At 33.2% G+C, this 27,366-nt stretch overlaps 1 protein-coding gene across 3 annotated transcripts in view; it reads right to left on the bottom strand.

Annotated features, from left to right (window-relative positions):
• Positions 1 to 27,366, bottom strand: part of NBEA (neurobeachin) — a 682,324-nt gene that overhangs the window by 403,197 nt on the left and 251,761 nt on the right. For all 3 annotated transcript variants that reach the window (XM_059377712.1, XM_059377713.1, XM_059377714.1), the window contains 3 exons: positions 17,531 to 17,969; positions 5,428 to 5,582; positions 3,015 to 3,141 (listed from right to left, as the gene is read on the bottom strand). In XM_059377712.1, the coding sequence (XP_059233695.1) occupies positions 3,015 to 3,141; positions 5,428 to 5,582; positions 17,531 to 17,969 (721 nt within the window). The remainder of the gene's footprint in view (positions 1 to 3,014; positions 3,142 to 5,427; positions 5,583 to 17,530; positions 17,970 to 27,366) is intronic.

Genomic DNA, 27,366 nt, shown 5'->3' with positions numbered 1-27,366 from the left:
GAGAGTCAATTATCATATGGTTTCACTTATTTGTGGAACATAAGAAATAACATGGAGGACATGGGGAGATGGAGAGGAGAAGGGAGTTGGGGGAAATTGGAGGGGGAGATGAATCATGAGAGACTATGGACTCGGAAAAACAACGTGAGGGTTTTGAAGGGGCAGGGGTGGGAAGTTAGGTGAGCCTGGTGGTGGGTATTAAGGAGGGCATGTAGTGCATGGAGCACTGAGTGTGGTGCATAAACAACGAATTCTGGTACACTGAAAAGAAATTACAAAAATAAAAATAAATTTTAAAAAAGTACATAAGTGTTTGCCTGAGGCAAAGATGGATGAATTACATATGGAGCACAAGGGAGCTTTCTGGGGTAATGGGTGGTTTTATAGGTATATAAACTGATCAAAACTCATTAAAATAGGGGTGCCTGGGTGGCTCAGTGGGTTAAGCTGCTGCCTTCGGCTCAGGTCATGATCTCGGGGACCCGGGATCGAGCCCCACATCGGGCTCTCTGCTCAGCAGGGAGCCTGCTTCCTCCTCTCTCTCTCTCTCTCTGCCTGCCTCTCTGCCTACTTGTGATCTCTGTCTGTCAAATAAATAAATAAAATCTTAAAAAAAAAACTCATTAAAATGATAAAGTCCGTTGTTTCAAAAGTATACTCGAAAGGAGTATTTTTATTGAGTTCAAACAATATAAATAAATGGTCTCAATAATAATGATTTGAAAACTAGCTAGAGAAAAACAATAAATACAAAATATTAAAATCCTAAGAATAAATGAAATACGAACGTGTAAATTTCTGCCTAGAAAACTAAATATTGTTACTAGGAAAAACTCAGAAACAAAATGAAGAAATGTGAAGAATATATGATGCTCATAGTTTGAAAATTTCAATACTGAAGGAGATCTATACATGCAATATAGATTTTAGTTGTACTAGATCCATGAATTCCATGCATAGCCAAACTCCATCAAGATTTTTAAAATATGGATACTGACAAATTGATTCTAAAATTTAAATAGAAATGCTAAGTATCAAGAATATTTTGGACTTAATTGAAAAAGAAGTGGACAAAGTGGAAAGATCTTACTCAACCAGATACTGACCTTTATTAAACCTAAAGCTAATTATGACAGTATGGCACAAGGATACACAGGCAAATGGGGCAGAACTGAGTGGCAAGCCATATCCAGCATTTAGGGGCACTTGATCTGTGACAGAGTGGCAGAGATAGGAGGAAGGAAGAGTTTTTAAAGTAAATGATGATGGGTCATCCTGACATTCATATTACTCTACCTCCATTAAATTTACAGAACTCAATTCTAAATGGACTGTATGTATAAATATAAAAGATAATAAAGCAGCCAGGAGATAAGGTGGGGGAAATGTAGGCAAAAATTTCATCTATAATAGAAAAAGCATTAAGACTTGACAAATTGAGTTTCAGTAAAATTACAACTTCTGTGGACCCAAACAGAGCATATAAATGCATAGAGAAGATACAGAATGGGAGAAGATATATATAAAACATATAATCTTCAAACGAGCCATTTTCAAATACATAAAGAACCTTACAAATTATTAACAAGAAGAAAAACAACTCAATTTTTAAAAATGGGAAAGAGATTTCAATAGGCAAATCACAAAAGAATAAAACCAAAAGACCAATAAATATGTAAGAAGATGCTCACCCATTAACCACAGGAAAATGCAAACTACAAATACGATGAAATACTTCGAACAAAAGGGCTAAAATTTAAGAATGACCATACTAAGTACCATTGAAGTTATGAAGAAACAGGAACTCTCATATGCCGCTGCAGAATTAGTAAACTTTCATAAGCACTCCAGGAAATTGTTTGGGATTATCTAGTAAAACTGAACACGCACAGTCACGTGAATCAGCAGTTCTACTCCTTGTTATTTAACCCACATACATGCACGCAAGCAAATGTGTGGCACACTCAAGAGTAATGTCAAGCAGCATCACTGCATAAAAAGCATCATTATTTTTAATAGTCTAAACCTAGAAAATTCTAAAATGCCCATCATCGGTAAAAAAGACTAGTGAATTATAGTATCCAACCACAAAGGAATAAAAATCGAATAAAAATAAAACTATTACTACATGCAACATAGATGAATCTCATAAACAAAGCTGAACAAAAGACACTCCAAAACAAAAGAACATGTACTGTGCAATTTCATTTACATAAAATTCAAAAAAATACAAAGATGCCCTCATATTAAAAGTCAGGATTATAAATGAGGAGCAAGATTACTGATAGGAAAAGGAACACAAGGTGGAGGTTTTTGGGGACTTGGAACATTGTATTTCCTGAGTTGAGTGATGGTAACATGAGTGTCTTCACTGTTTCACTGAGCTTTTATACTCTGCATTTGTGTAATTCTTGAATTTAAAACATGAATACATATCACTTCTCAGCCTTTGGCTAAGATCAAGTGTAAAACATGAATACACACACACACACACACACACACACACACACAAACACGTATGTGTGTGTGATTTAACTCTAAGACTGTGGACTAATCTTCCAGGAATGCTCTGTGATGTGCTACCATAAATTTTTATCTATTCAGCTTGAAGAAAAAGATAATGCTCATTTGTTCAATTACATGTATTATATATAATTTTGCAGATTTATTTTGAAAGTCTGTATTTTAAACTTTTCATCACCACTGCAAAGATGCACAATGTTATCATGTTACCATTTGTGCATATTTTTACTGTAACAGAAATAGTAACATGCTATATGACAATGGATGACAAATCCAACAGGGTCACTGAACATCAGTCACCACCTCTGTTTAGGCCCTGAAATATAGTGACTTTTAAAAATGCCAGAACAATACAATTATGCAATATAGCACAAAATTCATAATTAGCTCTTCTCAAAAATTCTAAATTATACCTTTGTATTTACTGTGTACTGTTTCACTATGTTTGAAGATGGAGTTGGAAAATGAGTATAAAAGATAGTTATGTATACCTCATGTTTTCAGCTGAGTCTTCTGGCATTGGAGCAACAGTTTGTACAGCTGGAAGGTTTTTGCTGGTAGCACCGTTCACAAAACTAGAAGAGGAGGAAGAGGAGGAGGACCCTGAATCCACGGCACCTGTTCCCAAAATAATAATTTTTAGCCTTAAGCATATTTAACAAAATAATTTTCATTATATCATTACTATCTGATTTTGAAGATTTAGTCATCTGAATTTCAAAACAGAATTCAACAATTAAAAAATCATTTGGCCATTATGCCCTAATAACTCTTCATAATTACAAATAATAGCTGTTGCACTAAAATCCAGTTGATTTACTTATAATATTCTAACAGAAGTACATTATTACAAATGGGGTATAAATAAAAGACATCAACAAATGAAAATAATTTTAGATAAAATGAGGCCGATAAACAATTCAAATTTAGAAATGAAAAATTTATTTTTATTGTTATATTGTAATATTTTAATTTTCACCATCTAAGATATAATTTACAACAAACTGAGCATAAATCTATGGCCCTGAAGCATCAAATGCTTATTTTGATAAAATGATTGTTTTAAGAAGGGCTATAATGAATATAATTGTACCTGCTTTTAAAATAATGAGTTCTCCTCAACGATAACAAGATGACACTTTGGAACAGACTTTTCTATAATACACCATGTAAGTATATTAAAGAGCTGTGGAGTTGAGGGACATCTAGTGTTCCTGAATATTATCTTATCTCACACTATTTCTCATAAAACTGAACTGCTACTGGGATTCTGCTGTAACACTAACCTGCCCAAACTGCCAAAACACTAAACACAACTGCCAAAAACTAAACTGGACAATGGGCCCAGTTTAAGTGTAGGTATAAAAAATGTGTGTGTGTGTGTGTGTGTGTGTGTGTAGGTGTGTCTGTACATATTTCTGAGGAGGACATTTAATTACTTACATTTTATTTTCCACTGTAATATTATGTACTTTATACATAATATTATATTATCATTATATTTCTTGCTACCATCACTTTCTGTATCTATTATTAATTCATAAAATAGAAATTATAAGGAAATATAACTTGTTTCATATAAAGATAAAAAAGAGGTAATATAATTTTCCTTTAACCTCTCTCTCAAAAATTAGGAATTATTCATTAGACACTAAATGTAGACTTCTTTCAACTATACTGGCATATTTTCAAAATCTTAACATGTTTTTTGATATATATTTTGGTAAAACAGTATTTTTCTTCCTATTTCTAGAAAGCAGAATGAATATATAGAATGAGATTATAAACTATATAGAAAAACTTTGAAGTCTTCAGACAAGGTGGATATATTTATTTATAATATAGATAAACTAAGGGTGTTATGTTCTTTAACACAATGCCATTACTAATGTTTATTTGCTAATATAAATATGCTTGATAGAGTATATTCTACTTACTAAAACCCCATAAATGTGTTGGTCATGATATGTCAGACTCAGGTGGTATGATAAACAAGATAGATACAGAAAGCACATAGAAGAGCTATGAAATTCATAAAAATGGGAAGAATCTAAGTAATGATAATAGATGGAAAAGTTCAAGGCTATACAGTTTGGAGAAGAGAAGGCTACTATAGTCAGGGAAGAAAAGTCAGGGATCATCTTGCGTTGTATAAATACCTAAAACGGAATCACAAAGATTTGGGTAAGGATTTATTTAGCTAATAATCAACAGGAACATTTCTGGAAATTTACATAAATAAAGGTTATTTTAGGCAGGCTTTTAAAATTTGTAGTGATTTGGAATTTTCTGTTCCTAGTATCATTAGGAAAATGTTGGACAATGAATTAGATACAACTGTAATCTAAGTACATAAATTAATTCAATGTCAAATAATGGTTCTTATTCACATGCATTTTTTTCCCCATCACCTTGAGGCTCTTGCAAACCATTCAGGTTCTTAGGGGAGCTCTGCCTTTCATTAGAGGATTTTGCAAAAAATATACATTAGGATTCAACCACTAAATGTCACTAAATCTATTTTCTATCACTAACATATTTTGTGATATTCTTGATACTGTTTACTAATTTTTATATATCAAACTCCAATGTTTAAATTATCTTTTGGTCTTCCTCCCCAAATAACTTTCAGCAATCTGATTTAACTCTGAAAGTAAACAGCACTGTGCTTTGAGAGGACTCAAAACAAAAACAATAGTGTCCTCTAAAATGACCACTAAAAATGTCTTAGAAGTACAGATAAATTCTAAAAGGTGGTAACATAAAGTAGAACCTTCTTAAAGATTATGACAATCCCAAATGATTAGAGCAATTTAATTTTTAAGATAAAATAAGCAGAAAAATGAAGATAAAGAAAACAGAAAGAAAAAGATGAGGTATCACAAAAATATATAAGGACAATACCTGTTGTATTAATCATACTTTTTGGTGTAGCTCCAGTAGCAGCAAATATATTAGAAGTACTGCCAGTTGGCAGCCCACTTCCAGCAGCAGTGGCTCCCACAGTGGTTACAGCCAAACTACCTGGAGGTGGCTTCTTAACAGGTACCACAACACTCCTGGAAAGTAAGAAGTGATGGAAAATAACCAACACAAGGTTTAAGATGAAATCCAACCCTGCTACGACATATTCAGTCAACATTTAATTGTCCTTTTTTTTTCTTTCTCTCTCTTTCTTTCTTTTTATTTCTGAGTCCAATTTCATTGGTGAAGGAGATATGGACATTAGGATATATTGTGAAATGTGTTCACTTTTATTCATTTGGTAAATGTTTAAGTAGAATTTGGAGTTTTCTTAAGATGGCTTGTAGTATAGCTATAATCATGATTCTGGAAAAACTGCGAAAATGTGTGCTCAAGTTAGAATATTTTGCATCTGCATAGTCTTTTGGCAAAATATGCATAAAATGTCCTTCTTACCCATATTATATTCTCCATTTGTAAAATAATCATAACATAAAAACCATTCCAAAAGCCAGATTCTGAAGCTTCTTCATAGTAAAGCTAAAAATTAACCAAGGACTACTGAATAACATCTAATGGCATAATAAGATTAAAGTTTATTTTTCTGAAAAAAAAATTTAGTTATTTTTCATAGTTGTTATAATGAAAAAGAACTCAATGATACACTCAATACTCAGTTAAAGATCTATTTAGCTTTCAAGACTTGACATTTTGAACACAGGTGTTTCACATGTTACTTTAACATAGATGAATTTCACACTAAAAAGTTCTGAATTTGTCATTGTGTTAACCTGAAGTAAATTTAAAAAATTTTAAATTAGTATAATTTTAAAAGATAAACTATTTATCTAAAATAATAAGTATCTATATTTCTAAATAAAGTAGGGAAGCTTCATTCTTCTCAAAGTATACAGACTGAAACTTCATAGAAAAAGTATTTACCAGTGTTACTCAACCATCATTGAGCTTTTTCATCTAGAGAGTAGATGTATGAGATGCTATAAGCTCAAATGTAATGCTTGAAAACTAATGACTGACGGTACAAAACTCTCCAAACTAAACTAGTTCTCGTAAATATGCCTATACACATTTTAAAAATTTTAATTGTCCCATTAAAAAGCTTTACTTAAAATCATATTAGTGGCTTATCCTCAAGTAAGTCTATAGCTTAAGCTTCCTTAGTAACATTGTTTTTCCTAGAAACACTTATGTTGCTGTCTTCAATGATTTCTTCAATATCAAAAAGCTAAATTTATAAGAATAATTACTCTCAATTTAAGGAATACTTAAAACTTTTTTTGTGACCAAATGTATTGCAGTCTTAAATAATTTTACTCATGCCAAAAAATTTCTACATTATCTCTTTCTGGATATTTTCTTCTTTACTCTTTATAGGTGGAATCTAATTCATTAGACTCAATCTTGAACTCTTAACTATCTTATCTAATTTCCAAAAGTACACTTTATGCTTTCAACCCTTTCACTGGCCATTCCTCATCCAATGCCTTCATTTATTACATTTTGAGAAGCCATGTGACATTATGGAAAGAATACAGGACATGGAGCTAGAAGACTAAATCTTGAGACCTAAATCACTCTCAAGTTGTGTGATTTTAAATTTCAGTTCTTCATTGCAAATATGGCAAGATGTATGCCATATACTTCACATATAACTGGAGAAATTAAATTAAATTGTATTTAAAAGGGTTTTTTTTTTTTTTTAGCATAAGCTGTCTTATAAATGTTATTATTACCACTGTGTAAAGTGAAATAATTCTCTGCCTACATCATATAAGGTAGGTGGTTATACTGATCTATCAAAAGAAAAAAAAACTAGTATTTTGGGTTTATCGTCAAAACTCTTCTCTAAACTTCTAAACTGTTGAGATGCACTATTTTCCTGGATGTCCAGCAAGAAGACAAAATTATCAACTCTCAATTTGAAAAAAAGTTATTAGTAATCTATAACACTTTTTTAAACAACTCATTAAAATCCCTGTGGATAAAATAAGAAACACGGGCTGGTTTATAGTGCTGTGAGACAGATTTATATATTGTAGGAGAACTATCACCCAAAATTCCTAATTAACAGGTCATCACCAAATTTGGGCAGAAATTTTTATTAACGGACTACTACAGCATCTTGTCAAGTGCTGAGGCTATGCAAAATATATTCTGAAAAACAGTTATATTAATGAGAGAAAAAAATTTTATCTCAACAACCTGTAACAATAGCTTGTAAATAAATACACACAATATTAAATGCCAGTCTCCTTAAGAACGGAAAGCATCTGGTTCAATAGCAATTAATGTGAAAGTCTTCAGAAACTTCATTGACAGCGAACACAGCAAATCTGGTAGTGCAAAATGGCGTTTAAATATAGTAAAACAGTGGCTAAAAAACCCAGTTTTCAATGACAGATGGATCAGAGTTAGAATTCTACCTTCCACAATTTCTAGCTGTGTGGTATTAGGCAAGTAAATCTAAGTTCCATTCTCCTCACCTTTAAAATGAGACTCATAACAGTTTGTAGCTTATAAGATTTTTAGAAAGAGGAGTATAAAATACATATAAAATGTTTAGCACTTTGCCTGGAATACCATGTGATCTATAGCAATTGTTAGGACTGCTATAGCTTCCAAAAGTGCTGATGCAACCTAGGTCTGCACCAGCAACACTACACAGTTTTGAAAGAAGTGATAATCCTGACATCCTTTTTGATTGTCAGACTTCATAAACAAAATCTTGTGTGCAGTTTTAGGCATCAGATTTCAAGAATAATGACAAACAGCATCATGCCCATAAAAGAAAAAGTCATGGGAGGGAAGGCTGAGAGACCAGAAAATTATAGTTAAACAAACAAACAAACAAAACAAACAAAAAAACAACTTTTTTTTTAAAATCTGAAGGTATATGAAAAGGAAAGAAGAAGAAACTATATATCTCCCTATCAAATTAAAACCAACAGGAAGAAGGTTCTCTAGTAACTTTTATGAGCTCCAGTTTCCAACTACTGATGTGTTCAAATGACTAGGAAAATCATGTCACCAGAGCTGGGTTGAGAGAGGTGGGAAGCTGGCTTTGACTGACTTCTCAGATCCTGTCTCAGTCTACAACTTCATGCAGCCTACTCTTTCTTCTTTGAGTATAATGGCCAGATGGTTTACAGAATCAGAGTACAGTACATTCTGTTCCTTAATATCATTCCTTCAACACTGCCCATTCCCTAACACATCAAAACATTCTGTTTCCTAACAATCTACTTTATAAATAATCCATAAGTTTGCATTTATTAATATGCATTGATTAACATATTATGTGAAAACTGAACTTTTAGCTCTTACAAGATCTTCTTTCAGTGACTCAACATGTTCTACTTGGTAACTTATTCTATCCGTACTAAAAGGCTTAACCTTACCTAGGAGTCTTCATAACTATTATGGGTACCCATTTCGATTCCATAAATATGCTAAACTATACATAAAATTCTGAAGTGCATACACTTTTTCTAGGGTGAGCAAATAATTTTCTGGGTTTCAAAAATACAGCCACAAGGGGCGCCTGGGTGGCTCAGTGGGTTAAGCCGCTGCCTTCGGCTCGGGTCATGATCTCAGGGTCCTGGGATCGGGTCCCGCATGGAGCTCTCTGCTTGGCAGGGAGCCTGCTTCCTCCTCTCTCTCTCTGCCTGCCTCTCCAACTACTTGTGATTTCTCTCTGTCAAATAAATAAATAAAATCTTTAAAAAAAAAATACAGCCACAAAAAAGTTAAGACCCACCAATATAGACTATTAACATATTCCACTCTCCTTCTAGATCTGCTATTCATACAGTTGCGTACATAGAATCCTCTATACTACACACACATTACCAACTGCATTTTTCTATCTCAAGAACATTGTTTCCATGTTTTCCTAAACAATTTCACAATTCTGCTCCATAACCTTAAGACAGCAAACTATAAATAAGTAGATTATTCCTCTGTACTACATAAAACTCATGCATACTCCAAGGTTGTGAAGGTTATCATCAAAACAGCACAAGTCAAGAAATTATTCAATCTAACTCACATCAACAAAATGTTCCATTCAGTGATTAACTATGTTTTGTGATAGAGTGAGCGATATATAATACATATAAATGTAAATTTTCCATCACTGAATTTATCCTATCTCAAAACCAAAAATTTGGGCTGTAATCTGAGATTCATTTGTTCATTTATTCAACAAATACTTACTGAGCCTCTGACAGTAAGGTGAGGTGTGGTTCTAAATTCTGACATATAGAAATATATGGAACAAACAAAACCTCTGCCTTCATGGAACTTATATTCCAATATGGAGAGACACAAGATACAATAACATGAATGGGTTAATACAGTATATGAGATGGAAAGTGCTATGAGAAAAATAAAGCACAGACAAGAATAAGGAGAACTGCTTAGAGAACACTTACTAAAAATAGTAGTATTTGAGGAAACACTGGAAGGTGTAGGAGGAGCAAGCTATAAGATATCCAGGAAAGAGTGTAAGACTGTCACAGGCATGGTTTGTTTCCTTCTCCTAATGTCATCCATGCTATTCCTTCTGTTCCACAAATTATAAATGAAACCACATGAAAATTGTTTTTCTCTGCTTAACTTATTTCATTCAGCATAATCTCCTCTAGTTCCATCCATGGTATGCAAAAGTTGGGCTTTCATCTTTTCTGAAGGCTGAGTAATATTCCATTGTGTATAGGGACCACATCTTCTTTATCCATTTGCCTGTTGAAGGGGGTATCTTGGCTCTTTCCACAGTTTAGCTCTTGTGGACGTTGCTGCTATTGGGGCACCAATGGCCCTTCTTTTTACCCCATCTGTGTCTTTGGGGTAAATACCCAGCAGTGCAATTGCTGGGTCTTCAGATAGTTGTATTTTTAATTTTTTTTTTAAGAATCTCCACACTGTTTTCCAATGTGGCTGCACCAGCTTGCATTCTCACTAACAGTGTAATAGAGTTCCCCTTTCCCGATATCCTTTCCAACATATGTTGTTTCTTGCCTTGTCAATTTTGGCCATTCTAACTGGATAAACTGGTAAGGTCTTAACAAACCATGAAAGACTATGGACTATGGGAAACAAACTGAAGGTTTCAGGCGGGGGAGATGGGCTAGCCCAGACTTGGGTATTAAGGAGGGCATGCATTGCATGGAGCACTGGGTGTTACATGCAAACAATGAATCATGGAACACATGGAACACATGGAACATCAAAAATTAATGATGTAATGTATGGTGAGTAACATAATAAAATAAAAAAAAATGCAAAAGCAAAAAAAAAAAGCAAAAGCAAAAGCAAAAAATAAAATAAAAAAAAAAGAGTGTCACAGGTAGTGGGACCAGGAAGAAGGCTAGTGTTGAGTCTAGAAGATGTGGAGGCTTGTAAGAGGTGAGACCAAGGTAAGTGGGGTTCTGATCATAGGTCCTTATAGTCCATTGTAAAGACGTTGGCTTTTTCTCACAGTGGATCAGAAGCTACTAAAACCTTATGAACAAGGGAGGAATTTGATCTCAGGTTAAGGAGGACCATTCTGGCAGTTGTATTAAGGATACACTTAATGGGGGAAGGGAAAGTAGTAGGAGTTTAGTGTAATAAACCAAGCAAGAAATGATGTAGTTTGGATCGGAATGGCAAAATATAGTCAATATTTTGACTATATTAAGAAGGCAGAGAAAACAGCACTTGTGGAAGACTGGATGTGAGTGTGAGAGTAAAGTCAAAGAAGATGTAAAGATTTTTGCCTTAAGCAGAATGAAGGGCAGAGCTGCCATTAACTAAGATAGGGGCGAACATGGTTGGAGCAGTTATTAATCATCCAAATATATTGAAAAAACTATTGGATAGAGGAATCTCTAATCGAGGAGAGAGGACTGGGCTGAGACATAAATTTGGGAATCATCAACGTAAATGCTATTTAATGGCAGGAAATTGGATGAAATCACCGAAGAAGTGAGTTCAAGTGGATAGGAGAAGTGGTTCAAGGACAGAGTCCTGGAGAGTCCATTAATTATTTCTGTGGCTCTTATAAAAAGATTCTTAGTTTATCTGTATATTCAAGATTTGGCCTATGTATAAAGTAAGATAGTGAAGATAAGGGTTTTTCAATAGTGACTCATCAAGGCAAATGAGTTTTGCAATTGTTTGTGACACCCTAAAAGAATCCCTTTCTTCTTTCTGCTCCCTCTCTCTTTTCTGTAACACTTATTGAGCACTGACAGGTTAAAGGAATACAACTTCCCTGACAAGTTTGAGGGATAAAAAGAAAGTAAGATATAACCAATGCCTTAGAGATACCTGAAGGAAATACAAGAAACCAACAAATCAACTGTGCAATATATTTCAATAACTGCTTTGATCAAAGTTATGCACAGGATCTTTCAGGAACACAATGGATGTGCATTATCTGGGAACAGTGAGCTGAATCTAAAAGTAGCACAATAGGAATTAGCCAAGAGGAGAAAAAGTTCAGTAATAAAGCCTTAGTGAGGCAAAGACATAGGAAAAAACATAGTAGATTGAAGGAACTGAAAATACATCCTTATCACTGATAAAAGGTAAGGACGTTTCAAACTAAGAAGTTCATCATCTTTTGTTTTGTAATATATTTTGTAATAAGCAAAAATTATTTCAGAATTTTTATCAGTTTTGCATTTAAGAAAAATGACTCTGGCAGAAATGTGGAAGATACACTGGCTGGGGTGGTGGAGACCTGGAAATAGTGAGGCCAATTAGGAGATAAGACAAAGAATCCACTTGAGATTCTTTGTCCTAAAGTGAGCTGATAGCTTTGGGAATGGACATGTCCTATCTTTTCTGGAACTCAGGTCTTTTAACCAAGTTCAAAAATAGCTATCTGCTACTTTTTTAAGACTCATTACAAGATCATTTCATTTATGATAGGGTTTGGAACTTTATGGGACTTTTAAGGAATAATGCATTATTTTATATGCTGACAAAGCCAAAGAGAATAAAAGTAATATCACACAACTAATTTTGTAATCCATTATTATTATTATTGAGATCCATTATTAATGACCAATTCTCCTAATTTCCAGATTAACACTCTTCCCTAGCAAGGCTTATATAAATGCTAAACATTTATCTGGAAAGAAAAAATTGAAGCTTAGGAAAGAAACAATGCTACTGACTTTAGGCTGACACTACAATTTATTGCAGCTCATCAGATATCACAAGGCTACTGCTATGACATTTTCATGTTTTATATGTCTTTATTTTGTAAAATATTTAGAATACCAATGAAAAAATATGTATAAGAAATAATTGAGTATTTCATTAATCTACTCCTTAAAGAGAGATACTTTTTCAGTTCACTGACTTGTCTGTGAAAATGCCAGGAGAGACAAAGGCAACATTAGGGACATTAGGATACCATCATGCTTAGTCAAAACTGCATCTTCCGGCAACTGGCCTTAAAATACTATACCCAGGACACTTGGGAGCATAATGAAAGCTGGAATTTCAGTGCCTAGACTTCATAGATACCTTGAAATGTAAAGGTTGGCAGACTTTTAATCAGTTTGGCTTACAATTACTTGTTCATCCTTTAAGTGATACAAGCAAAACACTTCACAAAAATTAATAAAGGAAGAGAAATGGAAGTCCTCAGCAGTAACTGTAATTTTTAATAATCTTTAATCAATGTAGGTAGATTCCATCACGTATATCAAACATTTCTTTATTATTTTCCCTAAATTGTCATCCTTAGCATTAATGTTAAAAATGTTAATATTAGAAAGCTAGAGAGAAAATAGCTACCCGAATCTTATTCTTTAAGTTTAATAATATAAAGGCTATCTATATTGCTTTTTTAGTCCTATAATATTTACAAATTTTATTTTAGAGATTTTCTTATTCAGAGAATAAAACACTTGAAAGTGAGGAAATTAGGTTTGAATGGAAAAATATACAGAACATTCTGCCTGAACTTATCAAACCCAGTGATTCAAATATAAGTGGGATTGTAAAATCAAAAGAGATGAAATATAAATCATGAAAGATCGATGTTTGTTATCCAGAGAAGCAACACAATTGTGAGTTTTTTGTTATATCCCAGACATAAAATAATTTTCCAAAACACAGTAACAGTTAAAAGGAAGAAGCATATTGCCCCCCCCATCTTTTGTCCAAACTAAGGCGTGGGGGGGAGGTGCGGAGAAATAGCTTAGAAATCCCTGGGGAATTAAGACTGACCTAAATCACAAATATATACCAAAATGTCCAAAAATAAAATCATGTGGACATATAAGATTACAATCTTAACATAAAAGATAGGATAAAACTTAATTGGTGGTTTTAGAGAAAAGCATTACACCAACCTAAAAGTTACACAGGTACTAATGTATAAAAAATATAGCTCAGCTAGAGTATTTTATAAATTATAAATCTATATTTAAATCTATCAAAAGAGATTGCATTGCTGGGGAACTTCGCAATTTGGCTTATGTGTTCTATGATGAGATTATTAAGCACTTCTCTCCAAAATAAAACCATGATAATGTTATCATTTCCTAACTGTATTTTCTCTACATACAGTGTTTCCTCACTATAGAATAGTACCAGTGAATTGCTAGCATTTTCAGTGCTTTGCAATCATAAAAACGAATTTGTTAGGGCCACTCAGTGTAATCAGACATTTATGAAAATCTGCACAGGTGATGACTGGAAGAAATGGAGGAAAAAGCATCAGTACTTTCCAGATATGTTAATAAGACTATTTATACAGTATTTCATAATACATTGTGAGAAAATAATACTGACAGAAAAGTTTTATTTTAGGTAAGTCTAAATGTTTCTAAAATTGAGGTTGTAATTTAACTAAAGAAAATATTATAAATCTCACAACTGAAATTCATAAATGCTCCATCCCAAGTGGGGAGAAACACCCTATGTGGAACACAAGTTAACATAACTCAAATTACATCAGTTGTTTTAGGAAGCTATTTTCAAATTTGCTGTATAGAATGAGTATAAAGAATACATTGTTAGCATGCTTAGAATAAAACCAATAAACTGTTGGTTAACAAAAGTAAAATCCTAGGTGATCTCCATTGGCATTGAGCACTATTATCAGGAAGCATGATTTAGTTACAGAGAAAGGAGCAACTAAGACTGTAGCTATTTTTCAACTAAAGGTAAAAATGAAAAATATATTATTGGTAGAGTAAGACCCATGATAATTCTGTGTTTGAAACTGGTAGTCATCAGGACTTTGTTTCTGAGTCCTGTCATCTTGGATCCTATTTTCAAGGAATTCAATCTGATGTTAAAAGACATGTCATAACTTGGATTTCAGATTTTAGTGCTTCAGAAATATGTTTATATACTTCATAATGTAATTATAGCTACCTTAAGACAGATAAGGCAAATGGTAGCAATATATTGGAAGTATAATTGAAAAATGCAGTTGTCCAGAAGCACTTGTGGGGATGATGCCTCTGAAAAGCTGCTCAAAGCTCTAGAGTTTGAAGTTAAATTTTTGATGTTGTCACTCTCAATCTATTGAATGGCTGACAGACAATCAAACCCGTCTGGCTGGCTGGCAGCTCATTTTGCTGGCAGGTGGCAAACAATTAGACACACCAATTTGTGCCTCCTGATGACATTAAAGCATGAAACTAAGTTGTATGCAGGGCCTAGTGATTTGTGTGAAAGCATTTCAAAAATAATACTCTTTGCCGTGGCAACTCATTTCAGACTGCCACCTCCCATTATGGCTTTGAGCAGTGAAGACGACAGACTTGAGTTACGTGCAGTGCAAGGCCGCTTCTGTTCAATCCGTCATCAGCGCCCCCTGAGACCTCAATCCCCTCCTTTCATCAATATCACCTCATCATTTACATTTGATAGTACTTGAGCTACTGCATATATTAACTACACTAGAGACCCTTTTCCTAAAAAGAACTGAAGTATGCTTTGTGTGCCTCGATTTCATTTCTACTTATGCAATTTAGAATAATGATCCCACTCCTACTGCACTTTGCACAAATGCTACAAGGAACAAATGGAAAGTTCTATTTTTTTTAAAGCAATATTCACTAAAGTGTAATAAATTTTGAGTAGCTGTGAATATTGGCACTTTTGTTGTTTTAATGAAAACATTGTTCTAAGAATAATTCAAATTAAAACAAAAAATGTTGAATTTTTATTTCACTGGATTCTCTTATGCAAATCAGAATAATTCTCTGTATTTATTTGTTTTGTATTCTAACAAAATTTAAATATATAATTGAAAAGTAAGTGGAACACAAAATTTTTATGATCCTAAGTTAAATTACTGTAACATTTTTATATATACAATTACAGATACTTACATACACATGTTTACATACACTTATAAAGACAGATGCACATATATCCAGGAGACATAAACTGAATACGTGAAATAGAGGACATCAATCTGAGATGACATAAGTAACATCCAAGAAACTATATGAATGAATATCCAAATATAATATTAACACAAACTGTTAGAAAAAATATTTTCCTACATTTTAACCCTCCTTTTTTCAGTTTTTTAAAATTCTGAGACTTAACACATTTTAACTTGTGTGACAATTTTTGCAAACATTTCATCTCCATTTACCACTCTCTAAGTTCAATGTAGAAAACACTGTTTTTATCCATCTTTATATCAACATGATGACTGATGCTATTTATATTTTCACAATAAAATGTTCAAGAAGTATCTGTAGGACAGGTGTTAAAATCTTTAAAGGTAAAAGTTTAATTCATATCTATATATAAAAAAGATAATCTGCCTAACTGAAAATGCCTTTACTGCCATACCTCTAACCCTTAATACTAAAAAATGTACAAAGCAGTATGGCTATCTTGGAAAAACAAAACAGAATAGCTAGTACATTTTGATTATGTGTTTATTTTTGACACTCCGTTTTAAGAACCATTTGATTTTCTAACTTGAATTTTTCTCTCTAAAAAACAATTGTTTACCAATCATCTTACACACACATATAAATTTTGGGTGGGGAAAGTGTTTTTAACTTCAACCACAATTTAATTCAGATGGTAAACACATTCTTTAGTTTACATGCTAATATGTAAATATTAGTCCCAGTATCAATGTTAAGTACTATTAGTAATTATGACTAACCTCAAATATTGTTTCTTATGCTGTATAAGTTTTTAAATAGTAGGATAAATTACATGAACAAATTCTTAGGTTCTAAAATGTTTTATCCTGCTTCTGTGGACTATCATTTTTATGGCATATATAATGGAACAGAATAAAGTCTGGTGGTCCTCAACTTAAAACCCTTGTATGATTTAACATTTGAGTGCAGATATATGAGCCACCTTATAGTTTAGAAACTTAAAATGCCTTTCAACGATATTTACTTTCAAACACATGCCTCAAAATATGGCTTTTACATTGATTTTGAAAATTCCACACATATATTCAGATGATAATGCACATTTTCAAATTTTTTCCATCCTTGGATTTAAAACTCGAATTTGAATTTTATTACTTAAAGGAAGCTTCTTTGGTCTCCAGCAATTATTACAGTTTTTAGTATTATGATATAGGAACTTTAGAGCCAGATTAGACCAGAGAGATAGGACCTATCCCTCCCCCATTTTATCCATGAAACAATTAAATCCAAAAAGACAGAAGTACTTCCTCAAGGTAGTGTAGTCACTGATGATGGATTATAATCAGAATCTGCATTTCCCTATTCTGAATTTAACATGCTGTCTTGCATACCATATTGAAACATCTTTTTTGAGATGTATTATTTAAGTGCTTTACTATGAGATCTGGTTTTTATATTGATATAAATTGATATATATTGATATAAATTGATATTTGATATTCTTTGTATTTTAGCATTTTAGTAATTTTGTATTTTAGTAATACTTATATTACTAAATATAAGGTTTTTGAGCTCCTTCTAATATTTTTAAAAATAAACTCTAGTTTTCCTTCTGTGTTTAGAGCACTATGAATAGTAAGTTTGGTACCCACCTGTCAAAGGAATGAAACTGCATAGGAAGAATAGCTTGCGCTTCTCTCTTCAATGTTGGGTCTGGGTATGGAATAGGTTCAGGTCCACATTCTGCAATTTCAACTGGGGCAGCCACAAGACTTTTCAAGATCTCCTTGACATTGATGCCTTTGGTTTGACTAATGCTAGATATGGATGGTGCAGGTTTCAACAGTTCACTGGGGTTCTCAGTTAAGCTTTCCTGTGATTTTTTCACTTCAGATGACAAAGTGGATAACAGTTCACTCATGGCATCAGGGCCTGTGCCCGTCTCCAATTCTGCCCCATTCAGGATGCTAGCCACTTGCTCCTCTCCAATTCCTGAATCTGTATGTGGAATGGAACTTTCTAGCTGAATATCTTCACCGGGCGTTGGTGTTTCTTTTTCCTTTATAGTGTCTGGAAATGTAGCAGGAGTTTCTGTAATAAAAGAAACTGGTTTAAACAAAAAGCTTCACAAGTGAAAATTCAGTATTATTAATAAAATATTCTCACATATTGGAATAAAGAAAATAAGACCTGTGGGAAACAAAGAAAAATCTGCTAAGTGGATGTGCATAACAACACAACTGGATTGAAACATATCATCCATGTACATCTGCCACTTTGTTCGGGAAGCCTCAACAGAACCCTATTTCTTTTAAAAGCCATGTGGCACTTCAAAACTGATATCTTTAAAAGTGTGGAGAAATAGTACTCACAACAATTTCTTATAACAGCTTACAAATAATTATTATATGAAGTTCCCCTTTATCCTTTGTCATTTACCAAACATGTAAGAGAAATTATTATACTTCTCTAATATTACCTTAAAAATATAAAGTCGTTTTATACCTTTTTGGTATTTCAATAACCATTAATATAATATATAGTTAAAATACTTAAACTAGTTAAAAATATTATTTTAAAATCACATAATATTACACCTAAAATTCTGCAGTGTTAATAGCAAAAAGCATGCCAAATGATTATTTCAAAAGAATAAATACTTTAATAAGAAAATAATGTTCCTCAAGAATTTAGCTTATATGTGCCTTTTATTTTTAAAGATTTTATTTATTTATTTGACAGAAAGAGAGAGATCATAAGTAGGCAGAGGGTCAGGCAGAGAGAGAGGAGGAAGCCAGCTCCCTGTTGAGCAGAGAGCCCAATGCGGGGCTCAATCTCAGGACCCTGAGATCATGACCTGAGCCGAAGGCAGTGGCTTAATCCACGGAGCCACCCAGGCACCCCTATATGTGCCTTTAAGAACAATTATTTTGGAATACTCATTCTTTGTGAATAAATATAAATTTCAATTTGTGAAAACTGAAGCAGATAAAATATATACAGATATGAAATACACATACATTATCAATTAAAACAGAAAGACATCTTTAAAATGTTATATGCCTATCATTCTCATTATACAAACGTTAATACAATGAAGTTCCCTATATAATAAAATGTTATCAAATTCTAAATCATGACCTTGAAAATTGATGTAATCTAGGTATAATAGGGATAACAGCTCTTAATAAAGTGATGTGGAAGAAGAAAATAAGATACTATAGGTAAATTACTTGCAGGTCCAATATGAAGTAGATACTTAGTCAATGTTAGGTACTTGATTTACTCTGATTTATATTTAAGTTTATCCTTTGTAAAACAAGAAGCGCAGAGTAAGTTATTTCTAAGATCTCTTCAAAATGAACATCTGTAAGTTCTATAAAACTGCCCTTAGATTTTTGTTACTTTGGTTGGTTGTTTCTTTCTTTTGAAATGTTTTTAGGACAGGAAATCAGAAGACTGTCCAACAGGAAATAGGCTATTTTGATTTCAGCAAAACATCTCATAAAACCTTTGGTCAAGTCTCTAATAAAAACACAGAGAAATGTTGTTTTGGCAATACTATTTTTGGGGTAGGATCATAATTTTTTCAAAGTTTTATACACACATGCTAAAGGATTAAACATAATGTGGAGGAAATTTCTTTAGCAACAGGGCTTGACTCTTAGACTCTATGACAGTTTTGTTAATTTCTTAAATGTAGAGTAATGTCATGACATCCAAATTTACTTAGTATGTGAATTTATTAATTTTTCCAGATTTCAGAATAATTCTGTCAAGTTCCAAAAGAAAGTTTTCTTTCAATTCTCCTTTCCTTTTGATTCAAACTGTATTAGATACATACATCACTTTAAAAACATAACATTTTCATATTATTCAACTTAATATACAATATCCATTTAAATTGGCTAAAAATATACATCTCTCACAACTAAGTGTTTTATTGTCATTTTCCTTAAATAGTGTTATTTGTTTGCTCAAGGATGTTAGAATTGACAGGAAAGATTAATCAGTAGAACAAGACAATAATATTCAAACACCAGATGACCAACATGAAAAACAGGTAGACATATTAGAAACCTAATTGTTCCAAGACTAAAAATTAAGATAACTACATGAAAGTTTTGAGAAAACAGATAATTTTAATAATACTCCTGGCAAAGCACTGGAGAAGGAAAAGGTAAGAGGTAAGGTAATAGTTTCAGATTTTCTATAAAACCTTGTGACAGAAAATTAAGACTTTGAATAATAGCATTTGGGATAAAAAAGGAAGGAAAAGAATGAAGATGTTCCTGGAATATCTAGCTTAAGAAAAACAATGGAGACATGGCACTAAGTGAGGAAGAAAGCAAAAGATAAGAAACTTTGTTCAGAAATAGTGGCAGGGGGAGTGCCTGGTTGGTTCAGTCAGTTGAGCATCAAATTCTTGGTTTTGGTTTGGGTCATGATTCAGGGTTTTGAGATCAAGCCCCGAGCAGGGCTCCATGCTCAGTGGGGAGTCTGCTTGAGATTTTCTCCTTCTCATTCCCTCCCTCTCTCTCGTTCTGTCCTCCTGCTTACTCACTCTAAAATAAATAAATCTAAAAAAAGAAAAGAAATTTTAAAAAAGATTTATTTATATATTTGTGAGAGAGATAGCACACATGTGTATGTGAGAATGGGGGTGGGGCAGAGGGAGAGAATCTCAAGCAGATTCCCCACTGAGCATGGAGCCCTACATGGGGCTTGATCTCACAACCCTGAGATCAAGACCTGAGCTGAAACCAAGAGACTGATACTCAACCAACTGAGTCATCCAGGTGCTCCTGTTCAGAAATACAATGAGTTAAATTTTGAAATTAATTGAGTGCAGAATCTCTGAAATATTTATAGCTGTTGAGTCAAAAGAAATACAGCCATGTATTTTGGGATTATTCAAATTGAGATGATAATTGATACTTTTGAAAAGTTGATGAAGTAAGTTGGGAATAAAGAATGAGAACAATTGCTAAGGCAGTTACTGCCCCTATTGGAGGTATTACTGAATTTATTTAATGCACATTTGCATTTATATATTATATATTTGGGGAGAAAAATCAGTTGTGGTAGAAAATCAGTACAAAATTAAATAGCAATTAAATAGAAATTAAATACCTTCTACAACAATAGGACAGAAAATGTAAATGCAGAAACAAAATAAGAACTCTAACAAGAAATCACAGTGGCATGGTTACCAGCATGAGCTAAATTTTCTTTCAGAATTTAATTCTCAAAAGGCATATAGTCAAATCTAGCACCTAGTCTGAACTTGGCTGATTTACAGATTTGGCCAAGGGTTTCACTTTATCCTAATGTGATGTTTCAGTGTCTTTATTTATGGCATGTTTTACATTAAGAACTACACAAAAATATAAGTAGTATAGGAACCTGAAATATAAGAATTTTGCTAAAAACAGGATATCTAAAATAAAATCCTTGATTTAGTGTCCACAAGGTACAATATAATAAGATTTTTCCATCAACTACATACTTTTTTGCTTTTCCATTCAATGAACTCTCAGGGAACAATGACAATCTATAACTCACTACTAGATACTTGAAACTCCAATATAAATGTTGACCTCTTAATTATAAAATGCAATTAAGTTTGTTAAAATTGAATATTGGAATATTTTCAAATGACTCATTAAAATATTTACACAGTAATATAATTCTAATTTTATGTTTACTGAGGCTGGTAAATCAATGATTTCAAAATGAAGCAGTTTTTGATATTTCAATAAGAATTCTATTCAAATCAATAAACTCTGCAAAGCATAATTTATTATCATATTATGTAGAAATAAAAATAAACACCATTGGAAAATTTTATAATAGTAATTGCAAATAAAAAAGAGATCAGTAGTTCAAAGCCTACCTTAACTTCCCATCACGCATTAATATTTTTTACAGAGCATGCTCATAGTTTATAGCATCAACTTCAGTTTGAATAATTTATATTGCATTTCCAGACTGCTTCTCTCGGACAGTTAAGTACTCTGAGGATTTAACCCAAGTGACTTCAATAGGATGTTAAGCATGAACAAGAAAGTACAAATGATTACAGCTGTGCCAGTTATATCAATGACAATGGATTTGTAATTTTTCAATCATTCTTCATCAGTTTCTACAGCAAGAGGCACATTAGTACACAAAGCAGAAACATGACTGGTCTGAGTGATCTTAACCTTATAAGAAACATGGAGCTGGATGCCAGATGCCTCTTTTTCTTACTGATTTTCTTTGAACCTAATGAGTACATCTAATATATATTAGAAAACATATAGGGTTAACTGCAGCAGATGAAATGATTTCTGTATGGGACCTCATTTATCACAATATTTTTTGAAAAATCTTGTTTAACAGTGATGTATATATAAAGTGTTTCAATGTCTTACCTATTAAATTATTCAAATTGCTATTTTCCAAACTACTTAAGAAATAACATTAAAGGAACATACAGGGCGCCTGGGTGGCTCAGAGGGTTAAGCCTCTGCCTTCGGCTCAGGTCATGATCTCAGGGTCCTGGGATCGAGTCCCGCATCGGGCTCTCTGCTCAGCAGGGAGCCTGCTTCCTCCTCTCTCTCTCTCTCTGCCTGCCTCTCTACCTGCTTGTGATCTCTGTCTGTCAAATAAAAAAAAAAAACTTTAAAAAAAAAAAAAAAAAGGAACATACAGCTCCTTTTTGTATATCACTAAAAATCTTATTATTTGCTCAAGTTGTAATACTAAGCAAATTAAATCACCTTAGAGTAATTTAAAATATAAAAAACTATATGTAACTTGTATTTTTTATATTAAATCCCCAAATGCCAAGTTACACAAAAATTAACCTGAATTCCAAGAAAGAAAAAGCTGCCATATGTAAGATTTAAAATTGTTATTATTCATTTTACACAACAAAGACTGCAAAAGCACTGAGTAGTTTTTTGCAATTATTTATATATGATTTAATTTTGTTTGTTACATTAAAAGTATAAGAATACAACTTCAGGAATTCGGTATTTTCAATGAATATACCCATAACAGACAAAATTATAATTCAGGAGAAACAATTAGGAGCCAAAAGGTATTTCTAATTAGTTCTTATTATAATGTATAGATCTGTTTGAGTTTATCTTAGTTGGAATACATGCTTTTTGGATGTGCATACTGATGATTTTCATCAAATTTGGAAAGTTATCAGGCCACTTTTTCTTCAAAAATTCTTTCTTCCCATTTCTGCCTCTTGTCTTCTCTTAGCCTCCCATTATTTGTATGTTGGTTCACTTGATGGTGTCTCACACGTCCCTGAGGCTCTCCCCTTTTCTCATTCCACTTTTCTTCATTCTTCTCTTTATTCTGTTCCTCAGAGTAAGATAACAGCAATTGACCTGTCTTCAAGTATATTGATTCCTTCTTGTGCCAACTCAAATATTCTGTTGAACCCCTCTAATGAATTCTTATTTATTGTAATTTTCAACTCCAGATTGCTATTGAATTCTTTTCTATATTTCTTTACTGATACTCTTTGGTGAGACATTACCAAATTTTAATTCTTTAGAAAAGTGTTCCTTTAATTACTTGAGCATTTTTACAACAGCTGATTTAAAATATTTATCTAGTCAGTCCAACATCAGGGCTTCCTCAGGGGCAGTTTCTAAGGACTGTTTTTCCCCCCTGTGAATTGGCCATCCTTTCCTCTTTCTTTACAAGCGTCAGAAAATTTTTGTTGAAAAATTTTAAATATAATGTGGATATCTTGGAAATCAGACCCTTCCCATAGGGCTCATTGTTGTTCTGCTTATTTACTGACTTTTCCAAACAAATTTTATAAAATTCTACCATAAAATTTTATAGAATTTTGTTTGATATTTCTTGATATTCCCATAACACCTGCAGCCACAGAAGTTTCTGTTCAGTTAGCTTAGTCATCAGCTAATGACTAGATAGAGACTGCTTTACTTATCTTGTACAAACAAAATCTTCCACTCTTTGCCAGAGGCTTTGGATGTGCAGTAGGGCATGCTTTCAATACTCTCCCTCAGCCTTCATTTCTTGCTTGAACAGAGCCTTCAAGGTTATCCAGAGATGAGTGACTGGGGCTTTCTCAGGTCTTTCCTGGACCTGAATACAGCCCAGAGTATGGACATCTCATTCTCAGGTTTTCCTTTAGGCTTTTGGTAAGGCTCCTACTTAGCCCAACTGGTACTGCCACCTTGGGCAGTTCCAATATTTTTTTAAAAAGATGCTGCTGATTATTTCAAAAAAATATCCAGGACTTTTCTCATTAGGCAAGCTCTGATCAGGTTAAATAATGACAAACTCTGTGAACGAAGCTTTACCAGGGAGCTTCCAGACAGGTCTGATACAGTGCTCAGTGGACTTTCTGACCTCCTTCCAGTGCTGCTATGCTGCTGGTTTTCACAGCTACCACAGTTTTCTGGATATGGATTTTCAAGGACACCACAGAGCTGAGGAGAACTGGATACTAACACAGCAAGCTAAATCACAAAAAGCCTGCTATTCTCATAAAGATTTATATAGTTTTTCTTATATTAGTGCTCTCTGGATTGTTGCAAGCCTTTGGTTACTTTCCAGTGAATGGGAAAAGTGATTTTGACAATTTTTGCTAGTGTTCTCATTGTTTTTTGGAGGAGCAGTTCTTTGGCGATCCTTACTGCATTCTTTCAGAAGTCCTACCTCTGAGGGATGTTTACAATTCCAACTTGTACATTTTGAGTAGAGTATCAATTATCAAATATTCATACATACAAATTTTGCCTTTCCTTTGACCTAGCTTGCTATAGTATTCTTTATCACTTCTCTTCTTAAAAAACAAAAACAAAACAAATAAAAACACTACTTTCCTATTAAAATACACCATGTATTTCTGTAGTATTATGGAGGCAATCATTAACATTAATAATAAAATGCCAACATATATGCCTAAAAGTTGCCTTCAGTTGCAGAATCTATATGCTGCTTACAAGAGACTAGCTTTAGATGTAAAAACATGCAGAGAACAGAAGTGTCATTCTATTCGACCTTTCTTAACAGTATTGTTTGCTTTGATAAATGGCCATTTGGTCTCAGAACTTCAGACAGATAGCCAGGCACTATCTTTGAAAACTTGGTATACCCTATGCCCCACAACCAATCTATTACCAGATACTTTCACTTTTACTTCCAAGGTATGTCTAATTTATCTTCCTCTTCAACCTCCACTGCCACCATAACTTTGTGCTAAGCAATAGCATCACTTACCTAAAGAGCAACAGCCTCCAATTGGTTTATACAGATTCCCTCATTGCCCTCTTTAATATATTCCCTCATTATACCCAAAATGCTCTTGTAAAATTATAAGCAGATTATGATACTTACAGTAGACAAAATAGTGAACACTCCCCTTAAAGATGTCCATGCCCTAACTCTCATAACCTATGACTGTCACCTTATACAGCAAGAAAGACATTAAATGGAAGGGCTTTGCAAAGGGAAGACCATCCTGGATAATCCAGGTGGGCTCAATCTAATCTGATGAGTCCACAGAGGAAGAAAACCCTTCCTCGCTATGCTCAGAAGAAGAAATCCCTTCCTCGCTGTGCTCAGAGGAGGATGTCACTACAGAAAAACAATCTAAAAGATTCATTGTTCCAGGTTTTAAGGATGGAGGGAGAAGCAAGAAAGCCAGGGGTCAAGGATTATGGGTGGTCTCTAGAAGCTAAAAGGCGAAGAAAATGGATTCTTCTCAACAGCCTCCAGAGAGGCATGCAGTATTGGGGAAGCCTTGATTTTAGCCTGGCCAAATCCGTATTAGACTTAAAATGAAGATTTTATTTATTTGTCAGAGAAACAGAGCACAAGCAGGGAGAGCAGCAGGAAGAGGGAGAAGCAGGCTCCCCACTGAGCAAGAAACCTAATAGGGGACTCGATTCCAGGACCCTGGGACAATGATCTGAGCCTTAAGGCAGATACTTGACTGACCGAGCCATCCAGATGTCCCTGAACTCATCTTTTTGTTGCTGTTTTAAATGTCTCTTCTGTGAAAAGTCATCCCCAACCCACAAATCAAATTAGGTTTCTTATTTTGTAGTTTCTTATAACAGTCTGTAATTTTATTCATAGAATGCAGCAACTTGCAATTATATGTTTAAGTGTGTGGTTTCTATAAATGTATCTACCTTGCAAGAATATTAGTTTCATAAAGACATGGACTCTTTGTTCATTATTATATATTCCCAGCAACTAGGATGTAATAGGAAACCATTCATTTATTCAACAAATATATAATAAAGGAATCATAAAGAAAGAAAGAGTAAATTAGACATGGAAGAAAAGGAAGAAAGAGGAGGGAGAGGCTTTTGTTGGTACATATATTAATACCAAAAACAGACACTTATTTCAAAAAGTTGATGTAAAACTAAGAAATATTTGCTAGGAATACCTGTGCATGATTTTTACCTATAAATAAATACAATATATATTATGCAACATCAGTACCAATAAAAGCTCTATAAGTATTATGATGATGGTGTTTTAGAGTACTTAGAAATTATAATGCATCCACATAATGGATTACAATGGATACATTAAAAATGATTTCAAAAGCAAGAGAAAATAAATTTGTAATACTGAAAAAGTCTGCAGTTGATATGAATGTAATAATTTACTTAAAAAATATTAACTTTATTTCTAAACATACAATAAAAACTTAATGGTAAATATATTTCTATACAAATTATTGGCATAACCTTAATTGTTTCCTTAAGATACAATTCTAAATGTAAAATTACTAGCGTAAGGGTTATAAATATTTTTATGCAATGTAAAGAGCACATCTTTGCATTCTAACCCTTCAGAATTTTGTCCAAATTACAAATTATGAGATATATATATATATATATATATATATATTTGAAGTTTTTTATTACACACACACACACACACACACACACACACGGAGGGGAGGAAGATGGGCAGACAGAATCTCCAGCAGGGTAGTCTAATGTGGAGCTCTACTTCACGACCTTGATATGATGACCTGAGCCAGAAACCAAGAGTTGGATGTTTAACTGACTGAGCCACACAGGATCAAAGTATATTCTTCCTTCAATATAAATTTGGTTATTAGATTTAAATATATTTTCCTTATCTGTACTATACAATGATTTTCTTCTGTTAACTCTTTTGATGCTTTCTACATGTTTCCCTTAGCGTGATACATTCTTTTAATTGATCTTTAAGAGCTTTCTCTTCATTAAGGCTATTAACTTTCATCACATACATATAAAAGTTCTCTTGTTAGCATTTGTTTTAAATTTGGTTGATATTTTCAGACATGGAAATATATAAAACTTTGATTTAGTCATATCTTCTACTTTAAACTTTAGTTTTTGATGTTACAATTTAAAATACCTTTTTATACAAATATTAACTTTAATTGTCATAAATTACGGTCAGTTTCATTTTTACCTTTAAATTTAATGCA

This window comes from Mustela nigripes, chromosome 15 (genome assembly GCF_022355385.1).
Source record: "Mustela nigripes isolate SB6536 chromosome 15, MUSNIG.SB6536, whole genome shotgun sequence".
Taxonomy (NCBI): Eukaryota; Metazoa; Chordata; class Mammalia; order Carnivora; family Mustelidae; genus Mustela; species Mustela nigripes.
The sequence above is the reverse complement of the archived record's forward strand: the minus strand, read 5'-3'. Positions and strand labels throughout refer to the sequence as shown.